This window comes from Pseudopipra pipra, chromosome 2 (genome assembly GCF_036250125.1).
Source record: "Pseudopipra pipra isolate bDixPip1 chromosome 2, bDixPip1.hap1, whole genome shotgun sequence".
Lineage (NCBI taxonomy): Eukaryota > Metazoa > Chordata > Aves > Passeriformes > Pipridae > Pseudopipra > Pseudopipra pipra.
Window position 1 is genome coordinate 79,182,622 of NC_087550.1, and position 21,829 is coordinate 79,204,450.

Genomic DNA, 21,829 nt, shown 5'->3' on the forward strand with positions numbered 1-21,829 from the left:
AAAATTTCCCCTAGTTTCCAATGAATTGATAATACAGAATAACAGAGATAATTCTTCTACCTGATGTTTTACATCAACTTTTGACATCCTAATCCCATTTATTGCTAATTTAATTAAGCTTTAGACTAACCTCCATCCTGTTACAGAGTGGGACATATTAAGAAAAAAATGTAAAAGAATGTAGTGCTTTAAAAATTATCTCAGCAGAGATCTTATACAAAAATCAGTAGGAGGACCTCCTGCTCCTGGTGCACTCTTCTGCCTGAATTATCCAAGCACTTCTAACATGTCACTTTGGAAGGGGCAACAGGGGCACCTAAGAAAGAAGTTTATTTGCAAATGGGGACAAATAGACAAATAACCTTATTAAACCAGCTTGTGGGTGGCATCTGGCAAACCCACCTCTTGCAATCTATCCAGTAGAAAAATGTACCTCTTGGTTTGTTTAATCATTCAAATTTGGGTACTTAGAAACCCCACCCTTTAGAATATAAAAGAGAATTCATTATGGGGGGAGTTGCAGTAGGTTGGCTTGCTTTTCTTCCTCATTTGAGAAAACAAAAAGCTTCATGCAAAGGATCTTAATATTTTTCTCAGCATAGGGCAGGTTTGTATTTACTGATCCGGCAAATCCGGTTCTGTTTACAGTCACACACCGTTGCTAAGAAGGCAAAGGCATTTGCATGAAACTACAACACTAGATGTGTAATATTGTGTTCAGGTTTTAGTTTGAATGCTTTTTTTTATTCTAGAGGAAAAAATGTTACCCCATTTTGTGCCACCTTCTCTCTCCACACCTAATTCTTCCTCTTCTGTCTTCCACATGCTTGCCTGATCCCTTGCCTCCTTTCTACCCCACACTGCAGCAGTTTAATGAAGACCACATATCCCTAGTTCACCCATGAGAGTGTTATATGGGACAGCATCGGAACGTTTCCTTGTACTTCCTGCCTGCAAGCCACCTTTTATACCATCTTTTTGACTGTCAGGTCATCTTCCTAGGTGGTCACACTGGCCTCTCCCCACATCTTGCTGAGATGTGGTTTTTCATTGCATCTTTGATGCCTCTTTGAGGAGCTGAGAGTTCTCCAGGGCTCCCTTTCCCATTAAAATTCCTTTCCACAAGACTGCATTTACCAATTCTTTGAGCGAGTTGAAGTCTTCTGGTTTAAGTTCATTAGTCCACTGCTTTTGCTCCCTCCTCTCCTGAAATTCGAGAGCTCTGCTGATTTGTGATCTTTTCCACTCAGATTTCCTTCCTCCAGCAACAGCCTTTCAACCAGTTTTCCCACATTAACCAGCAGCAAACTGCAAGCCACCAGATACAGCTGCACAAGCCTCATGTCACTGGAATAAAAAGCTGCTCTTTATCCACAAAACTTCAGGGATGGGCTACACAGTGTGATTGCCTCCCAAACCCATATCTAGGACAGAGTTTCTGGTGCTGTGAGGTGTATCCTACAGGAGGTATAGGAATCACTTCCCCTTGTCCCCTGCTGCAGGCAGGTATCAGCTGGTTCAAGGTATCAGCTCACTGCGGCTAAAGCAGGATGTTTGCAGTTCTACAATCAGCCTCCTAGTCTCCATGCAAACAATTCCCCTAGGAGCTGGGAACCAGCTCAAATGCTTTGGCTCTGTGCTGCCCCACACTCCCTATAAGCCCCAGGATGTGACTAAGTGGAAAGAGATGGGTCTGGGAGCTTCAAAGCTGTGTCGACATCCCCGTCTCTGAATCAATGCACTTCTTTCCCTAGTAACAGGCAGTCAGACGTTCAGATGCAGATACTGGTTTTGCATGGTTCTCATCTCGGATGCTGAATTTCTCTCAAGGGAAGTGGCATCAAGCACCCAGGAACACTAAAAGTCTTAAGCAGGTTGTCTTAAAGAGGGCAACAAAAAACCCCAACAAAACCCACAAAAACTCAAGGCATATAAATCTGAAATGCAGAATTTAGAAAAACAGGGAAAAAGAATTTTTATCTGGATTTCTCGCAGAAACAACTACTAAAATTCTCTATTAGGCTGAAGATGAAGAAAATTATCTTTTAGCTGTACCCACATCATCTTACATAGTATTTTCAACATAATATTATTCATCATAATTTTTCCCTTCTAATTGTGAAGTCCTTTCACTTCTTTTACTTCCAAGTGCACAGCTTGAAATAGGTAAGCAAAACCTTTTCAGTGTCAAATTCCCCCCAGTTTAGAGGGCTGGCTGCACTGAACTACCATTACCATTTAACATACATCCTGCTTTTCGTGGCTCTCTGTCTTGCTTTTGCTTTTCTCCATTTATTACCTTCTTTCCTTTCTCCACTTTCTATTTCAGGCTGCCAAGGAGAAAGCTGAGTCCAACTCCCGCAATGAAATGCTTCACCTGCGGAGCCTGCTGAGAGTGAAATTGATAAAGGACAGCACCAGCCCAGGCAATTTCACTCACAGCGGGCACTTGCAGGTGAAGCACTACCATAAAATGGAGCAAGGTTACTTGCCCGCTGCCTCCCAGCACAAGTCACCTGCTGATAGCTGCTTCTTTCGTGATCTTTTCACTCATCTCCTGCCAGGCACCTCTTGCTCCGACCCCGGTGCAAGAGGCAGGAATTGGCCACGTAGACCAGCGTTTTTGCTAGTGGGGGTTGAGCCCAAGTAAGTGCTCCAAATGTTGAACATTGGGCTGAAGCGTGGCCTGGCCACAGGATTCCTGAAGGCCTTCTTCAGGCCATCTTCCCACCAGTGGCATCCCAGGGAGGATGCCTGAAGTCCCACCCACCTCACTGGGTAGGACAACTGCAGGGTTGTCACCACTGCAACCAACGGCAACTTGTAGATGTTTCTGTAACATCTGTATAGGTTACCAATCTGATGCTTGATGCAATTTAGGACAATCCATATATCATTTTAGCTGGTGGCTCCCATCGATTTATTTCAGCACAGGTTTGATCACAAAGGGCAGGGACACTATCAGTCCAGCATCACTTTGCCCCAGTCCTACTCTCTCCACTATTTGAAAAACTCATGTATTAGAGGACACTTTTTGTCCCACATCAGGACTTTTTATTTTGATAGGAATATTCCCCAGAGCCTGACTGACACCAGAGCTGAAGTTTTTCCCTAAGATGGGTTAGTATAAGGAGTAGTCCTAAGGGAAATGTGGTGATGCAAGGTAGGGAAACTGGGTTCTGTCATTCACCCCTTTTTTCAATACTAGGAGTAGAGGATGAAGCTTAAAAGCTCCAGATATGAAACAAATTTTAAAAAAAAGTACGTAATTCATCAAGTATTTATTAAGGTAATTACACTATTTCATACCCACGACAAAAATATTTTGAAATCTAAAAGGGCTTAAGCCTTTAAGGGGAACAGTCATAGCTGCAGTTAGATCACATGGATAAAGCAGACTTAAAAGTTATGACAAATAACCTTTCTCATACTTCAGGGCATAAAATTCCAGGAACTGAAGGGATTATTGAGAAACTCTCTTTCTAAACAGTCCTTCTTATGGAGTGCTCTATAGTCCTTCTTAGACACCTAAATACCCGGCAGTGACAGACGTGGTAAAGCAATTTCTGCAGCACTGGATAGGGAAAACATTATACAAATACTCTTTCTACGAGTCAAAAAATACTCAGCATACCATTTATAAAATTCAAGGACTAAAACTAGGACCTAAGGAGCATGGTGCAAACTCAATGTACATGAATATCCAACTCCTAATTTGGCACATAATTCTCAATTGAAATTAGTAGGAAAATAAGTCTCAGAAGAATTTAACTGCCTCGATACTGTCATGTCTAGATTTCCAGCAGACACATCCCAAATGAGCTCTTCAGCCTTTACTGTGTTGTTCCAGCAGGCTTCCCTAAATCTGAATTTCATAAGTGTGTTTTGCTTTACAAACGTGCAAGATTCACCACCAGTAACCGGTCTTGGGTAAAGAACTTTATCAATGTGGCTGATTGCATGTGTTAATATATCATGCCACAGAAGGATACAGGTCTAGGGAAGAACAGTTGAGAAATGTGACCACAGATTAACTGCTAATAACCAAATGTGTCTGTGTGTATGTGTTTCTCTGTGTGTTCACAAGTATGGGCTAGAAGCAGATGATCACACTTGTTTTTTAAATTATTTTTTCCCCAAAAAATCTAGTTTAACTCTTGTCAAAGATCCCGATCAGTCTCTTCTTGAAGGAAAAAAACCCACAACATATTCTTCTTTTCCCAGTTGATAGAAACAGTGACCACTGGGAGTTGTATTTAAGCTTGAAAACTTCAACAAGCTTGGATATTTAAGCTTGCAGTGGAATCATTAATCACCATGCACATTGCTGAACAGATAACCAGCTCAACTGATTTGGGGCTCATATAGCTATAAAAAGAAGCATTCCTCTTTGTTTTATCCACAAACATATTTCTATGTAAAGGTTTGTTTCTTTGCAATCCCTATAACTGGTACCGATGTTAAAAACATTTATATTCTTACACTCTGAGGGCTGAACACTCTAATTGGTGCAGCCTGAACCAGACCCAAACATGGGAGACATGGGCCAGGGAGGCAGCAATCTTCCCACACTTTCTTTTGTGCTGGTTTAAAACCCATCAGGGACCTCACAGAAACCTTACCTATAGCAACTGCTGGAGAGACTCATAAATGTAGCTGCTCCCAAAGCCCTTGGCACTCAGACCTCACTAGCTGGTGCCACGTGTCCCTTCTCCCTCATGGAGGAGTCTGGTTAGTGTTTGCTGCAAGGCATAGCCATGTCCCTCTCAGCACGCTCATTTCTCCAAAGGCTCTGCCCCATCACTCGGGCAAAAGAGTCAGCTGAGCTTAATTTAGCCTTTATACAGTGATAGTCTCAATATTTTCCTTTAAGATGTAGTTCATTAGCTGCTTTTACCTGACAGAGCTCTTTTTTGCCTATTTTATTCAGTAAGTTCCTCTTTTTAATTTGGTGAGTCAGGTATTGGACAGCTGCATATTTCTAGTGCCCTAGGAAACAGAGGGAGAAAAGGGCATAGGCCTCTATAGCATATCAAAAGCCTGAAGGAAGTTATGTTAAACATTAATTTGAAGTTGGTCATAAAGTCACAGGAAGTGCTGGATCTAATGCCTGAACAAAGATTAAAAAAAAAAAAAGGCACAAAACCAGACTTGCAAGTCACAAAAGCCAAACAAAGTCAGCAATGGTACAACCAGATGAATTTCTACACACTCTGTGACTACTCTGAACGCTGCACTGTTTATTTAGGTAGTGAATTGGCTGCTGCACTAAAATATATGCTTTTCCTGAAACACTATAGTTCTACTCTGACCTGAAGGAGAAGCACACCTCACATGCCACCAAGCCCTGCAGAATATTCACAGGTTGCAGTCCTGAGCTGCCAGAGGCCAACAACTACCCACTGGAGGACTGTGCCTTCAGAAAGAGGTAAACCAGCAGGACCTCTGCTCTGGTACCTCACAGATGATGCTGCCATTCATCTTCGTGGGCTGATGATATGATGCCTTCACTCCCCCACGTAACCTGGTCAATCACAAGTTTCTATTGCCATGAAAGCTTTGGATCCACAAAGGACTAGGGCACTCAGTGTGCTCAACTTTAACTTTAGACACAGAACCACAGAACTCCTGTAACTGTGCTCTGCTGTCATCCCACCAAGGAGGAACGCAGACCCCTCTGTTTTCAGGCTCAAAGCTCCCTAAAGGTTGTTGTTCAATCACTTGCAGAAGTACCTTATGCAGGACGTTTTTGTTCAAATGTCCTCAGGCCAAAGCAGAATGAGCCTTCACAAACCATAATCCTTCACCTGTTTAATCTGTGAGAAGTTCTTTGACACACTTGATACTCCTGCTGCGGGAGGAACAGAAATTATTATGAGCAATGATTGTTAGCACTGCCATCAGGGACTTTAATTCAGCTTCCACCTCCAGCTGATGAAGTCTTCATCCTTACTTCTCATTTTATAGAAAAATGGCCAGTCTACCAGTGTAGGGGCTACTTAACAGCAGGGGATTTCCACACAAATATGAAAGACAAATATGAAATTTGTCATTATTATTGCCAGTTGTCTCAGGAGAGAAAAAGACAAAACTTTTTTACAAAACTCTGAATTTTAGTTGGTAGGGGACATTCCGGTTCAAGGCTGCAAATAAATAGTTTATAATAAAAGAAAAAAAACTTGACAATTAGCAGCAACGTGGATGTTAGTTGTATCCAGTTAGCACCCTAAACATTACGCAGCAGACTATTATTTTGCTCTTCTGGTACTAAAATTGTAACTGAATTGTAACCTGTGCCTGTAAAACCTGTAGTGGAGGAAACAACTGTGTGCTTGCAGCTGCCACACCAAGGATTATTGATCTGTTCCACAGCAAGTGGAACAGCCCCACAGCTTGCCTGCTAAGGCGCTATAGTGAGAAAAGCGGGTTACAGCGCCTTCAGGCAGAGGAGGGAATATGCTAGGAGAAGGCATTAGCCCCTGAGCTGTAGGATACAAGGGACTTTTAAGACTTTGAAATGAAGAACCGAACCGTGGGAGCTGTGAATCCTCAAACGAAGGTGGCACCCCTTGGAGACCAGATATGAGCAGCAAAAGGTGGAACCACCGCAAGAACAGCAAAAGTTGTTCACAACAGCTTCTGATAAAAAGAAGGGTAAAACTTTTCAAGGAGTGACACTTACTTTCCCAGCAGTTTCTGGCCACTATATTCTTATCTTTATATTTTCTTATCACAAGAATTTATCAGGAAAAAACCCAGGCTATTCTTTTGCTTTGGCTTCCGTTGGTTCATTAGTGTCTGAAAAAATATTTTTTTGCGTGTTTTATTTCACAGTCTCACATAACCTTGGAATTTCTGATGATAAAAACCTGTGACACTTGTTTTTCTGGTACTAAAACCACACCCCCTTATCTGTAACCTATGGCTATAAAACCCGTAGCAGGGGAATTTAAGAAGAGAAATTACCAAGCAAAGTACCATTGAAGTTCTCATTAAATTAGAGGAGGTTGGTTTTGCCCAGCCTCAAGTTAGATCTCAAGGACCATGGCCATTCCTGGGATTATAACCCACTGTTATAGTTGCTCCAGAATAACACAGCCTACAAATGGTTTTTCCACATCACCTTTGCAGAGTAGAGAGGAGGGAGCATCACAGCATATGGCACCACATCCACTGAAATGCTGTTTGGACCAAGTGGCAGAGCATCCCTTAAAATGGATGTGAGTCAGCAGGTTTGGCAGTCACAAAGGCATAGTAAAAGGAGAGATTTAAGCGGATCACAAAATACACCACAACTCCTACCCATTGTGCAGGTTTTGGAGCGTTCTCAAGGAAGAAGAGGATTAAATGGGCAAATGCTTTTAAATATTCTCTCATGTGAAGGAATGGAATTAGGCCCACAAAAGTAATTTGCTTGGAATATTAACCTGGGAAATGGGAGATATGTTTGAACTCCCTTGTGGCAGAAAAGAAACTGAACCTGGGTCATTTACAACCTGATTATCCTAACCATGAGTAATTTTAAATAAAAAGAGGGAACTGGGATTTCTTCTCCAGCTGTGCTTGTCATAAGGCTTGATCTTATAATTGTGCTCTTAGGATATCTACAGGATGAGACAAGTAGGAATTGGAATGAGAAAGGTAGATGAACAACTTAAATTTTAAATATATGGAGAGTTCAAAAATATCTAATGTATATGCTATAAATTAACATGCATTCATCTCAAACTTGAAGAATGGCTTGTGTAATGTAGAAACTATATGAAAATTTATTACAATTATCTCACCTAAAGACTACATTATGTGGCCTAGGTATTTAAATGCTCAACCCTTTATCTAGTCAGATGCTGTGTGAATTGACCCACCTGAAGCTTCACCCTGCCCTAGACAGGTTGGCCACTGTAGCCTGGTATCTCTCTTCGTGCTTTCTCAGGCACTGGAATATTGTGTTGCAGGACACAGACCTTAGGCAACACCTTAGCTGCCTGAAGACTTTGGCTATGTATAGGACCGTGTGAGCAACAGGTGTGTTCCCCCAACCCTGTAGTAAATAGAAGAAAGGAAATAAAACATGTTCTGAGAATCAAGGAAATTAGTGGAAACGCTGCAACATTTATAAATATAGTTTTTCGTGAGAGGGTGTTTCTGAAGCTGCACAAACTCACACTGATGGAAAATATTAGGAAGCAGGGAAAGGTGAAATGAGAATCTGAGCAATGTCCTTTTCTACCTTATCAAAACAGACTTTTTATGTCTGCCCCTTCTACAGGTTTGTTTCTTTTTTTGGTTGGGATTTTTTTCAGTAGATTGTGCCACAGGACGGCAGCCATTGGTGAAATGGAGGTAACATGGACTCGGATTGTTCTGAACATTCGGTTGACATGGGAGTCAACCACAGCCAACACCTACCTGTCTGTCTGTTTTCTCCCCGGTTCCACTCAGCCAGCTGGTACATCTCACCTGAGAGCTCAGTCTGAAAACAGTGAAGAGTTGTCCATAGCAGAACCCTTGCGAATTAAAAAAAAAGACAGGGATGTTGTTTGCTCCAAGTCTGTTGTGGGCAATAACGTGCCATGGCCACGCACCGCCTGGGTTTGGAGACCATCCTGCCTCCTTGACTACCCAGCCTTCAGGGGCGATTGCTCCCTGCCTAGCTGTGTCAGTCATCATTTTCCCCCAAGGGCCTATGGGAAGAGGAGTGAATAATAGAGACTGGATTATCTATTTGAAAGAGATTGGTTTACATTTTGCATGAAAGTTTTCATATTTTTGTAAAAAATAAGCCTCCTTACCCCTCCCCTTTTCAGACTCCAATCATATTCCGCTGAGGAAGTTTGTGTTTTATTTCAGTGCTGTGAAATTAACTTTATATTCAAATAACCCCTTTCACACTTAGAAACTCTTGGATTGCAAACCGTAGGGAACTCAAGGGTGTTGGCATGAGTGGCTGGGTGCGGCAGATTCCTCCTCCCGGTGAAACCCTTGAGAACTGAAAAAAAAAAAAAACCAAAAAAAAACCAAACCAAAAACAAAAAAACTCCAGACAAAATTTATTTAAAAAAAGACAAAATTTATTTTAGAAAGAGCAAGGACCGCTGGACAGGCACAAAGCCAGTGCAGCCTAACCAGGATCAGTGGGCTCAGGCCTTTCTGGGATCACCCAGGCGAGGAGTCCCAAACAGCTGCTGGATGCTGCTCTTGTCACCTGTGGACATTCACAGAAACAGTGGACAGGTCAGGCTGGAAAGGACCTCAGTGGGTCACCTGGGCCAACCTTCCTGCTCAAGCAGGGTCACCCCAGAACACATGGCACAGGATTGCATCCAGAGGGTTCCTGAGTATCTCCAGTGGGGGAGACTGCACAACCTCTCTGGGCATCTGTTCCAGTGTTCGGTCACCCACACAGTAAAGATGTTCTTCCTCATATTCAGGTAGAACTTCCTGTGTATCAGTTTCTGCCCATTGCCTCTTGTGCTATTGCTTGACACCACTGAGAAGAGCCTGGATCCATCCTCTTGGCATCCTTCAGACACTTATAGTCAGTGTGAGGTCCCCTCTCAGTCGTCTCTTCTCAAGGCTGAACAGGCCCTGGTCTCTCAGCCTATCCCTGTAAAAGAGATGCTCCAGTCTCCTCATCATCTTTGTTGCCCTCCACTGGACCCACTCCAGGGGCTCCACGTCTCTCTTGCACTGAGGAGACCAGAGCTGGACACAGCACTCCAGATGTGGCCTCACCAGGGCTGAGCAGAGGGGGCAAGATCAGCTCCCTCGGCCTGCTGGCAAGCTGTTGCTAACACATTCCCGGTACCCCTGCCTCCAGGGCGCTCCCGGCGGGACGGCGCCGCGCTGCCATGGCAACAGGGGCCGCCACACCCCGGAAGAGACGGCGCGCGCCGGCCCCGCCCCCCCCGCCGCTCCGTCGGGCGGCCCCGCGCGCTGAGGGTGACGACGTGTCTCGCGCGCGCGCGAGGGGGAAGCCGGAAGCGGCGCGGCCGCGTCAGGGCGGGCGCGCGCGGGGGGAGAGACGGAGGCGCGGCCCCGCTGCCGCCCAGCACCGCCGGGCCCGGGCCGCCATGGCCCTGCCGCCGCTCCTCCTCACGGCCGCCGTGCTGGCGGCCGCCGCCGCGCCCGCCGCCGCCTTCTACCTGCCAGGCCTGGCGCCCGTCAACTTCTGCGAGGCCGGCAAGGAGAAGCCCGAGTGCAAGGTGAGCCCGGGAGGCGCCGAGCGGAGGCCCCTGGGGCCGCCCGGGGTGCGGCTCGGCCCCGGTGTTGTTCCCCTGCGCGGGGGCTGCGGGGTGGGTTTTGCCCGGAGCGTTCGCAGCCGCTCCGCGATGCCGCACCGGGGCTCCTGACGGCGCCGGGGCTGCGGGGGCTCGGAGGGTGGTCCAGTTCAGGATAGTTCGGGTTGGGAGAGATCTCTGGAGATCACCCAACCCCTCCGCCAAGGCAGGCTCACCTAGAGCAGGTGACATAGGAACATGTCCAGATGGGCTTGGAATGTCTCCAGAGAGGGCGACTTCACGACCCCCCTGGGCAGTCTGTTCCACTGCTCTGCCACCGTCAATGTAAAGCAGTTCTTCCTCATGTTAAGATGGAACTTCTTGTGTTTTAGTTTATGGCCATTGCTCATTGAAAATGAAACTCATGAGACAGAGGACCCAGGGGAGTGGTAGAGCTGCTGTCCTGACTCCTGGCTCAGCTCCGGCCCTGCTGGAAAGTGCCTGCGGTCCCTCCGAGGGAAGGAGAGAGCTGTCGGCTCACCCCGGGAGTTACGGCCACGTTGGGGAAGTAGGAAGCCCCGGCCGTTCATCTCTCGGGCCCTTTCAAATCCTTATAGGAAAGCTGCAGCGAGTAAGGAAGGTCGTGTCGGGGGGTGTGTGATTCTTGGCAGGAGCGAGCAGCTGGTGGCTGCGAGCAGCTGGCAAACTAGAGTAAGCATCCAGTGACGCTTTCCTTTGCTCTGTCTTCCGGGCAGGCGGAACCTGAACTGTAGGGGCTTCTAGGCCCCAGAGTCTCAAGTGAAGCTTAAACTTGGTTTTATGCTTTCAGAAGTAAGAAGCAAAGTTCACATAACCCGATTACTTGTTTGGTGGATGTCGGTGGGTCAGGGGTCTGTACTTAAAATAGTCTTTGCTGCTTTGGGGCATGTTTTGAAGTTTTTTGCTGCTGCTGTGATGGAGATTACACCAGACTGTTCTTTAATACTTGAACGAGAAAGTTCAAGACCAATCAATTTAATGATCCATGGTCTTACTGCTGTGGAAAGTGACTGTCTTGCACTTTCCGAGCTCTCAGCTCCTGCAGTACATGAAACACTGGTCTGTGATTCTCCAGAATATGAGCCTGTTTAAACTGTATGCTTTTGGTAAATGTGCTTACTTTATCCATTTGCTGTCCTGAATCAACAGATTAGGTAATAAGCCAAACATGTAATGAAGGTGCTTTGGTTGTAGTAGTAAAGCATTCTGTGGACATTCTTTTATAGGACCACAGAAATGGTGAGACCTGAGGAGGTCACATGTTGCAGCCTCATGCTTGAAGCACAACTGTTGTAAACACTAGGTCTGCTCAGCTCTACGTTTGTTTAAGCCAGCCTTGGAAACATCCAAGCATGGAGCATCCATCTCCTCCCTGGGTGACCTATTATGGTGCTGCAGTACCCTCTTAAAGAATGTTTTTTCTTCAAATACAGGCTAAGACTTTCAAGCTGCAGTTTGTATTTTTTCCCAACATCCTCAAAAAAACATTGCTATGTTTGGATTATTCCTGTTTTAAGCTTGTAGAAGAAAGATTTATTTTTTTAAGTCAGGTGAACCAGGGTGCCTACTGTCTTTTGTAACCAACCTGAGTCACATATGGGGTGACCTTTCTCAGATGTCTCTGCATTTTTATTCCTCATATAATATGTACAAATGTTTGTCTCCTCCTGAGAATTTATCATTTAATAAATGTGACGTGAAGTACTTGGGTAATGTAAATGTGCCATCAGTGGGCAACTGAGCACCCCAACAGGTGTAATATTGCAAATATTGGCCACCTCTTATCAGTTTACGTACTAAGTGAAACACAGGCATATGGAGAAGTTTAAATCACTCCTCACATATGGTTCCCTCCATGTAGTCTGCAACAGAATGTAGTCTGGTGAGGAGAAACAATAGATAGTCTCATAATTGCTATATCATAATATTTATATAAGTGAATAAAACTGAGCTTTCCTGGACAGCCATCTTTTTTCACATGTTCTCACGGAGTTCTTGCAGTTGTCACTGTTGATTGCAATGCCAGTAATAGCAGTGAATTTTTCTCTGCCTTGAGGACTTAAATCCACATACCAGATCTCTAAATGATACTCTAGCTATCATGATCCCTGTGGATGTCCTGTCCTGTGTTGGTGAGAAGGGATGGGGTGCTGTTAATGGAGCTTGTAGGTAGCAGCACAAGAGTGATGAGACTCATGACTTTTCTCCCTTCTTTCAAGTTGCCTGCTAATCTGCTTGGGCAAACTCAATTTGGCTACTTTCCGTGGTTTTGGTTGGAATATCATCAGAAATGGAATGTGATCTGTGCAGGCTGAAATAGTAATTCTTGCCTGAAGATTAAGAATCCTTACTTAGTTGAAAAAAATACTGATGACTTCAAAGGATACTTGCTGTTGTATGGGAAATTATCAAATATGCTGATCTGCAGGAATGCATATACTTCTTATGAAAAATTGGAGCATTCAGGTAAATCCTCTCCAATGAAAAACAGCTAATCTGAGGCCATGGTTCTGTGACCAGCTGAGGCAGTCTAATTCCCTGCTGCTGGGAGTGAGAGATTTCATTCCTGTCTTCCCCTGGGCAATGTGTTCCTGCCCTCTGTGCTGACCCAGCTGTGTTACTTGTTATATCCTTTTTTGAGCTTATTAACATGGCAGGAAACTATCCAACTTTTTGCCAGTCCAGCTTTTTGCAGTGTTAGGAAGTTGACGTGGCTCACAGAATTACGCCAAGCGTGCATTACCCAGAGGTGAGCAGCAGGTCTACATGGCTGGGGGGGGAAAGAGGAGCCCTAAGGTGTGTCCTCACTTAGTCAACCTAGGAGCTCACAGCTGCCTGCCTCTCACAGAGCTGCATCCTGACTTGTACAAGAACAGCTAGGGTATATTGGTAAAATACAGTACCTGACTGAAGTATCTGAGCTACACACAGAGGTGAACAATTCCATCTTTTTTTTTTTTTTTCTTGCTTTCCTCCAGAATTTCTTGGTTTGTCTAAACTTGAGTGAATTTTCATAGGGACGAAAAGCTCTTCTGTTGGTGAGAAAATAGATGACTTCTTATTGAAAGGGAGAGGTCTTGTTCTTGAGGGCAGTCATCTTTCTTTTGCTCTTCAGCTCTTGATTACACAGTAAGACAGCTCAACTTCTGTTGTGGTTTAACTCCAGCTGGCAACTAAGAACTTTGCAGCTGCTGTCTCACTCCCCGCTGCCCCTGGTGGGATGAGGAGAATCGGGGGAAAAAAAGTAAACACTTATGGGTTGAAATAAGTAAAGTTTAATAATTGAAACAAAATAAAATATACTGATAATACTAATTATAATAATATCCATAATAATAACAATAATTACTTTAATGAAAAAGTGAAAGGCAGAGGGAGAGGAATAAAACCCAAGAGAAATAAGTGATGCACAGTACAGTTGCTGACCACCCACTGACCGATGCCCAACCTGTCCCTGAGCGGGGAGCAGTGGCTCCTGGTCAACTCCCCCCAGTTTATATACTGAGCATGATGTTCTATGATATGGAAGAGCCCTTTAGCTAGTGCAGGTCAGCTTTTCCTGGCTTCTTGTGCGTTTCCTCGCTGGCAAAGTATGGGAAACTGAAACATCCTTGACTAGGGTAAGCACTACTTAGTCAAAACTAAAACATCAGTGTGTTATCAACATTATGCTCATACTTAATGAAAAACATAGCACTGTAGCAGCTACTAGGAAGAAAATTAACTATCCCAGCTGAAATGAGGACAACTTGCTGTGCTACTAAGAACTGCTCTTTAAAATTTTTTGGGGTAAGTCTTTTGCTTTTTTTGCCAGTTGAACTGGTTTACCGTGCACGCAGATAAGTGCCAAACCCAGTGTAAGATAAACACTTGAAATACATTGGGGCTGTGGGGCTAGAATAAGGGAAGGGATTTTGAGACTAAGAGGGAAGAGTAAAAGACCTCTCCCTTTCCATAGCAGCAGGCTTCCCTGTCTGTAATTAATGTGTATAGACCAAAGTAGTCAGAAACCAGAGCAGACTGAATTTCAGGTTCTTACTCAAGAGTTGGTAGAGTTACTGAAGAACTTTTATAAGAAGTTAAATCTTTGTCTTCTCTTTGGAAAGAGCTTCTGTTGAAATTTAAAGTAGTGTATCAATCTGAAAAAATTGTTTAAATTCTCATAGGTCAGTTTTCAGTTGGAAAACATAGATAAAATTATCTACTACATAGATAAAATTGCAGAGTACCTTAATTATAGGAAGAAGTACTCATCTTATCTGTACTTTTATTCGTGTTCTTTTAAGACTTTTATTACACAAAAGTTATGGTGATGACTAATACAGCTCTAACATGGTACATAAAACTAAAACACTGGCAACTGTGCTAACTGTATTATCTTTGTGCATGATTCCTTGCTGTCTTGTAGTTTGAGTGATTGTTAGCCCTAAAGCGAGTTTGTCATGTGGTCACTGCTTTTGTGATGGTTTTACTTATGTTCTCAGCAGATATAGTTCATTACACTTCCAAGATGTACAATTACATGTCTTACATTTCCAACTTTCCTTTTATCTTATTCAAACAAACCTATTTTTATATATCCGTGAGAATTGAAGGAGTGCTTTAGTATAACTGCTGATTATCTCTACTCTTTCAGTCTGGAATCGAGCTGTTTGTGAACAGGCTTGACTCTGTAGAGTCTGTCCTTCCCTACGAATATACCGCGTAAGTATATTAGTCTGTTTGTGTTGTTTTAGTTGTAAGTTATTGCAAAAAGACGGATTTAATTTATCTAAAAGTCTTATCTGTATCTTGCTACAGTCATTTGCCTCTGAGGAATGCCTATTTATTTTGTTACCATAAGTTTGCAAAAATAGAACTATCAGTGAATAGATAGGTGTTAATAAGATAAACGGAAATTAGAGTTTTTGAAAAAAGTATGATACTGAATTATTAACATCAGTACATTACTTCCTTCTCAGTTGTCTTTGCTCTTAGTTTAGAAGTAGTGCATGGATTCATAGGCCCCTCATGTAGGTTGAATCACTGCTTGAGTGTAATTTAAGATTAAAATGTGTGTGTGTATATATATATTTTTATATATAGTATTCACTTTTCTGCATTAGTTGTCATTTTGTAGATCAAAGTATTACTGCTGTCTTTAGTAGCCTATAGCCAGATGAGTTAAAGTGGTAATGAGGTGTGAACATCCCATCAATTATCTTAATGAGGTGTTAAATGTTTTCTTGGTACACATCATAGGAGCAAACAAAATGTATCAGTGCCTGGTACAACTGTGTAAAGTTTTTGCTTCAAAGAATATTTTGACTGTTAATATTGAAGAGATTAAACACGGATTATATCTATACTTTAGTGAACACAAATGTGATATACTTAAAAATAGACTGGAAAAACTTGGAGGATGTGCTATGAAATGTGTTGGTGAATAAAACTGCAATAACCTGTTTAATAGTGCTTGTTGTAAGGGAGCTGTCTGTGTGTAGGTTTTTTTGGGGTTTTTTTGCTATTATCACGTCCCCTGCCTGCCCCAAGAATCTGGCCTGCATGCTTTTTTCTCACAGTCATCATGACACTCTATGTAAAGGTTTAAATCTTGGCTAAAATTCCTATTGAAATGGGAAACTTGTAATTACTCAAGGAAACTTTTATGCTACACTTTTCTGAAATAGCTGATTATGAGATTTGATTGTTGGTTCTGTTTTGTTTGGTTTATTTTCAAACCGTGCAATTTTCACACTTTGCTTTTACAGTTTAAAGGAGGAAACTGTTGTCTACAAGGAAGGCTGTATAGTTCCTTTACTTGTGATGTAGGTGCTGATTAGGGAACGTTATTTGCAGCTGAGAATATTTTATTAATTTTTGTATCTTTTCTCTAATTCAGGTTTGATTTTTGTCAAGCAGAAGGAAAGAAACGGCCTTCTGAAAACCTTGGCCAAGTATTGTTTGGAGAGAGGATAGAACCGTCTCCTTACAGGGTTTGTTCTCTTGTCAGGGGGTGTTTGGTAATGTGTATGTTCAAACTTAACCAGAGGAGATAAGAATCTTGGAGAACATTTTCAGGAGGGCTTTATCTGAAAGACCTTCAAAATCTGATATTCCACATAATAGAAATCTCTCAGTTTAATCTAATTGTAACTATGTGCTTTGCACCATGGAGTTGTAGGCTGAAATGGTGCAGCGGTTGTCTTTGGAACTGGACAAAACCTTATTATTGCTCCTCAGCACTGCTGTTTCTTGGAACCATATCTGAAAATACTGGATCCATAAAATGGAAGAATTAGAAATGGTGTTAGCCAGCTTGTCTTATCTGGTGACTGAAGCTCTCAGGTTCAGTCGTACGGGTAGTAGGAGAGAAAGTTATCAATTGAAGCTGCCTGTGACAGCATTGCTGCTGTGAGGTCAAATGACTTGTCTGGTAAATCATGGCAGAAAACATGTTTTAGTCGGTAACAAGGAGCTCTTGGTGCAGGGCTCCTACAATGAGCACAGGAGGGGTTTATATACATCAATATAAAAACCTCCTATGCAGGGTTAATATACCTAGTCTTGGTAGTTTGTTAGGTGATTTTATTATAATAGTACAGACAATTAAATGCATATGGGAAATTGTTAAATACTGAAATAAGACAAAATTTGTTACAACCTTATTGCTTATATGTGTTTCATTCTTCTTAGTTCACATTCAACAAGAAGGAGACATGTAAATCTGTTTGTACAAAAACATATGATACCACAAAGCCAGAAGATAAACAGAAATTAGACTTCTTGAAAAAAAGTATGCTACTGAATTATCAACATCATTGGTAAGTTGGTATCAAAATTCATAGATTGGTTAGTCTAGTATGTTGGTGATAAATTTTTTTAGTTTATAATTTTTTATTTGCAAGTTAATACAGATTTAACACTAGGTATTTGCACTGAATATATTTCCCCTTCTGATTTTGCAGATTTTGTTTGTTGCCTTCATAAAAATACTTCCTTTACCTGGAGGATAAACACCAGGCATAATGGAAATTAATCTGTTTCCGAACACAAAGCTTTGTGCTTACTGTAAAATACTATTTCTTTGCACCTGTAAATGTAGAAGTTAGTCCTGCTTTAGCTTGAGAAAAGTCTTAAGGGACTTCTATTCTGTTGCTATGTTGTCTTTGGTTTCCTTGAGAACCATTGCACTCCCCTTCAAATATTGTGTCCAGGAAACAGGATCAGTGGTTCTGAAAGAGTTTTATGCAATGTTTGTTTGTCTTCTAGGATATGAAAGGGAAAGGTGGACAATGAAAATTTAATTAATGAAATCATCTTGAGGAACACATAAACACTTGGTCCTTTCCTATTCTCTGAGTCCCTCTGTAACCATCTGAGTCACCTTGGAGCCTCTTGGGGCTCTGTTTCTGTTTGGACGTGGAGGTCCTCTTCCCATGGTCATTAAGGGTGGGGCAAGGCTGAATGTGTGTGCTGAATCTCATGGAGATTTTCAGTTGGGATGTAGCCATGTGCTCTGCACCCACATCCAAGAGCTGCAAAATGTTTACCAGCAGGCTTGGTCCTGATGTTGGAAATACCCAACCACGCTATCAGTGTTTGTTTAGTGAGTTGCATGTTGGTTTGCTCTGCTAACAGCAGCCTTCAGGTGCAAGGATAAAAGGAATAACCTGGGCATAAGTTCCTGTGGCATGTTTTTGCAAGGAATACATAAGCATCATTAACCAGTGTTGACCATAGGTATGCCCCAATTCCAAATATGTGCTTCCTGCCTCTCTGGAACAAACATTTCACTCTTCATCTAATTAGATTAAAACTGTCTGAATATATTAGTAAAAATGCAGGTGAAATGTTGAATATTGCCACTGTCATTAACTGTTTTTCTGTAATGTCACATTCTATTTCTTCAATTTTGTAACAGCCACCCGTGCTGGAAAGGCAGCAAGTGCATTTTCTACTGCTCTTGGGAACTGATATGGGATATCCCTTTGTGGGGATAAACTGTGGCTCACCAATGTAAATATTTCTGGGAATCTCTTGAAATTAGTCCTGTAGGAAATTGATAGATTAGGTCAGAAGGGTTCACAGGCAATAGCAATATGTTTAGGTAGGTGAGCGAAGAAGTAATAAAAGAAACTCTGAAAGGTACAGCTGCTGTTGCAGGGATTTGAAGTGTAAATGGCTAATGCTAAAATAAATAGAGCTTCAGACATGCTGGGCTTGGTTTTATATTCCTGTTAAATACTGCATATATTTATAATATTTACACCACTTTGAATTTTAGTGATGCATTTGGGGCTTAAAGCTTCAACTTTAAAAGTTTGTGTATGTCTTGGTTTATAAATTAAAAATAATTTCCCAAAGCTATGATACTTGAAATAAATTAATTTTTTTAGGAAAACCCATAGCTTAAGCTGATGGAAACTAAAATAGAACTTTGTAAAACTAATCACACAGAAAATTCTTCAGACTGTTTGGGGTTTTTTCCCCCATAGATTAAATTGTTTTACAGATATATTTAGTGTATTTTAGTAATATTTTTAGCCAGTATAGGTAACTTGATATGACTGTTGAGATTTAAGTAAGATATAGTTCTATTTTTCAGTGTGAAACCTTCCCTTGAAATTTAGGGTATTTCTGGTATTCTTAGTCCTTTTAATGGCATTTCTACTATTTTTTTTTTTTGCTAGGCCCACTGCCCTAAAATTTTAGAACCAGTGGCATGAAAAATCCCTGTTTATGGCTGTTAGTCCTCCTTAGCCTTAGCTTCACAAAGTGGCAGTGGCTGGATTTTGTGAATAATGATGCATGCTCCAGGAGTATGGTACAGAGGTATGTTGAACAGGGATCAACAAGGTAGCATAAGCAAGGATTTAATAGAGGTTTATTATCCAGCTTCAATTTATCATGAAATTCCCAGGGAACACAGATGGTGCAAAGTACTTTTAAGGTTTAAAAGCCACTTAATAAGATTAGGAATTGACAGACTGAATTGGACTCAACAGCTATGCTGATATCTTGGCTGACAATGTTCATCACCAGATGTTCTTGAGAGACATATAAGAGCACTGTTGAATAGCATATTTGCTCCACATGTATAATCTCTTCAAGTCATTTTAAATTTGAAGATTAACTGTGAAAAATGATTTGGTGCTTAAACTATCAATTTGTTCCAGCATTGCTGCTTGAAGGCAGCTCAGTATGTCTTTGCTGCAGAAGATGCAAGGGAAAGCCTTTACCCCAGCCAAACTTACTTGCAATATGTTAATGTTTTACCTGGGTTTGGTTGTGAAATTAAAATACTAACAAAAGCAAAAGTTCTCTCTAGCATATATTATGGAAGTAAAATTTCAAATATATAATCATAGAGTTGTTTAGATTGGAAAAGACCTTTAAGGTCATTGAGTCCTGCTGTGCAGTGGGTTGACCCTTGCAGTTCTTTTTCCCCCTTCTTAAATCTGTTTCCCAGAGGTGCTGCCCTAGTCGCTTAAGGGTAACCCAGAGGTGCTGCCACTCGGCCTTGGCCAGTGGTGAGTCTGCCTTGGAGCTGGCTGGCACTGATTCTATCAGACATAGGGAAAGCTTCTGGCAGCTTCCTACTGAAACCTACCTCTGTACCCCCCTGCGAACTAAAATCTTGCCACACAAACCCAATACAAACATTAACCTAACACTGCCAAGTACACCACTAAACCACGTCCCAAAGTGCCACATCTAGATGTCTTTTAAATACTTCCAGGGTTGATGACTCCAGCACTTCACTGGGCAGCCTGTTCCAATGCCTGACTACCCTTTCAGTGAAAAAATTTTTCCTAATATCCAATCTGACCTCCCCTGGCACAAATCAAGGCAATTTCCTCTCGTCCTGTCGCTTGTTACCTGGGAGAAGAGACCAACCCCACCTTGAATATCCTTTCAGGTAGTTGTATAGAGGTATTAAGGTCTCCCCTGAGTCTTCTTTTCTCCAGATTAAACACCCCCAGCTTTCTCAGCTGCTCCTCCTAAGCCTCTGCTTCAGAACCTTCATGAGCTACATTGCCCTTCTCTGGACATGCTCCAGCACCTCAATATCTTTCTTGTAGTGAGGGGCCCGGGACTGGATGCGGGGTTCAAAGGTGTGGCCTCACAAGTGCTGAGTGCAGGGGAAGAATTAATGCCTTAGTCCTGCTGGCCACACTATTTCTGATACAGGGCTAGGATGCCATTGGCCTTTGTGGCCACCTGGGCACACTGCTGTGTTATGTTCGGCCACTGTCAACCAGCACCCCAGGTCCTTTTTCATCAGGCTGCTTTCCAGCCACTCCGCCCCCAGCCTGGAGGACTGCCTGGGGTTGTTGCGACTGTGGTGGTTTGAAACTCCCAAGAATCCAATTTCTAAGTTCAAGCCCCCTCCCACAATTTGCCCCTGTGAGAGGGTTTAGTGATGGCATGGACTTGATATCTTCCTCACCTCATGTGGAGAGTTTTCAGACAAAACACAACTATTCGATATTGGGGAAAGGGGAAAATATTTACAATGGTTTATTTACATACATATATATATTTACATTAAATTAAATTCCTCTTTTCCTTCAATAAAAGTCTAAGAAGAAAAGAGAAAAGTCTTTCTGTCACTCCTCAGGCCACAGTTCCTTCATTTCAGTTTTTTGTGGCACTGGTTAGTGTCTTTCATTTTTCTAAGGCAGCAGATTTAAGTATGGCAGTCAGGATTTTTGTTCTTACTTTGTGGAAATTCCAACCCCGAGCCTTCGGGGGATTTTCCTTGGAGACCTTCACTTCTCTTGGGCTAGAGCATTTAAGGCAGCTTTCAGTTCAGTCTTACCAGAGCTCCTTTGCTCTGTCTCAGCTCGCCAGCATGGTAGCAGCAGCAGCGGGGTCAAGGCCACCTCCTCCGCATTCCGTCCTGGTTCAGCTCTCAGGACGACTCCGACTTTTTCAGCTCCTTTCTCTCTCTCTAGCTGCTGCTGCATTTTGCGACTCCCTAAGGGTTTGGAAGTCCACCCCTCCTCTTCAGGAGGTCTCTGGGTTTTGGGAAAGTGATACAGTCTTACCCCAAAACAGCCCTGTTGAGTTTTCCTGTTTGTTGCCAGCTCTCCCTCCTGCAGGAACATCTCTGCGTCTTTCAGCCGGCTTCATGTTATCTCGTTGCTACTGGCTATCTTTTTGGCTTTCAGCCATCGCTGTCTCAGTTCAGGACTGCTCCGCTGCCGCTTTCAGTGTCTTCTGCTGCTGCTGACAGTAAGGAAACTCTTCCAGCTCTTGATTATGGAACCCGGTCCAGCTTTGACACTATACCGGTCTCCCGTAGCCTCGGCTGGGGGCTGGGGGCCCTTGGCCCCCAGAGGGGCTCACTGGCCCCCTGCTTCCTCCTGGCTCAGATCATGGCTACCCACCTTCTAAACTATCTTCACCACCTTCTCTTCCGTTTCTGTGGGTATGTAATTTCCGTAGGGCACACGTGGACTATTGATTGGTCCAGTATTATCAGTGGGACAAACCATTACTACCTCAGAGAGAAGGTTTTTCAAACCACCACATGCGACCCAGGTGCAGGACCCAGCACTTGGCCTTGTTGAACCTCATACCGT

The 21,829-nt window shown here is 42.8% G+C and overlaps 1 protein-coding gene and 1 long non-coding RNA gene across 2 annotated transcripts in view; one reads left to right on the plus strand and one right to left on the minus strand.

Annotated features, from left to right (window-relative positions):
- Nucleotides 1-5,744: 5,744 nt before the first annotated feature.
- On the minus strand, nt 5,745-8,509 carry LOC135406999 (uncharacterized). The gene is made up of 3 exons (XR_010426627.1): nt 8,410-8,509; nt 7,866-8,041; nt 5,745-5,851 (listed from the first exon to the last, which is right to left on the minus strand). It is a non-coding gene; the product is annotated as an uncharacterized LOC135406999 (long non-coding RNA).
- Nucleotides 8,510-9,836: 1,327 nt separating this feature from the next.
- Nucleotides 9,837-21,829, plus strand: part of TM9SF2 (transmembrane 9 superfamily member 2) — a 30,277-nt gene continuing 18,284 nt past the window's right edge. The window contains exons 1-4 of the mRNA XM_064646075.1: nt 9,837-10,205; nt 14,896-14,963; nt 16,141-16,234; nt 16,935-17,062. Coding sequence (XP_064502145.1) covers nt 9,852-10,205; nt 14,896-14,963; nt 16,141-16,234; nt 16,935-17,062 — 644 coding nt within the window. The 5' untranslated portion in view covers nt 9,837-9,851. The remainder of the gene's footprint in view (nt 10,206-14,895; nt 14,964-16,140; nt 16,235-16,934; nt 17,063-21,829) is intronic.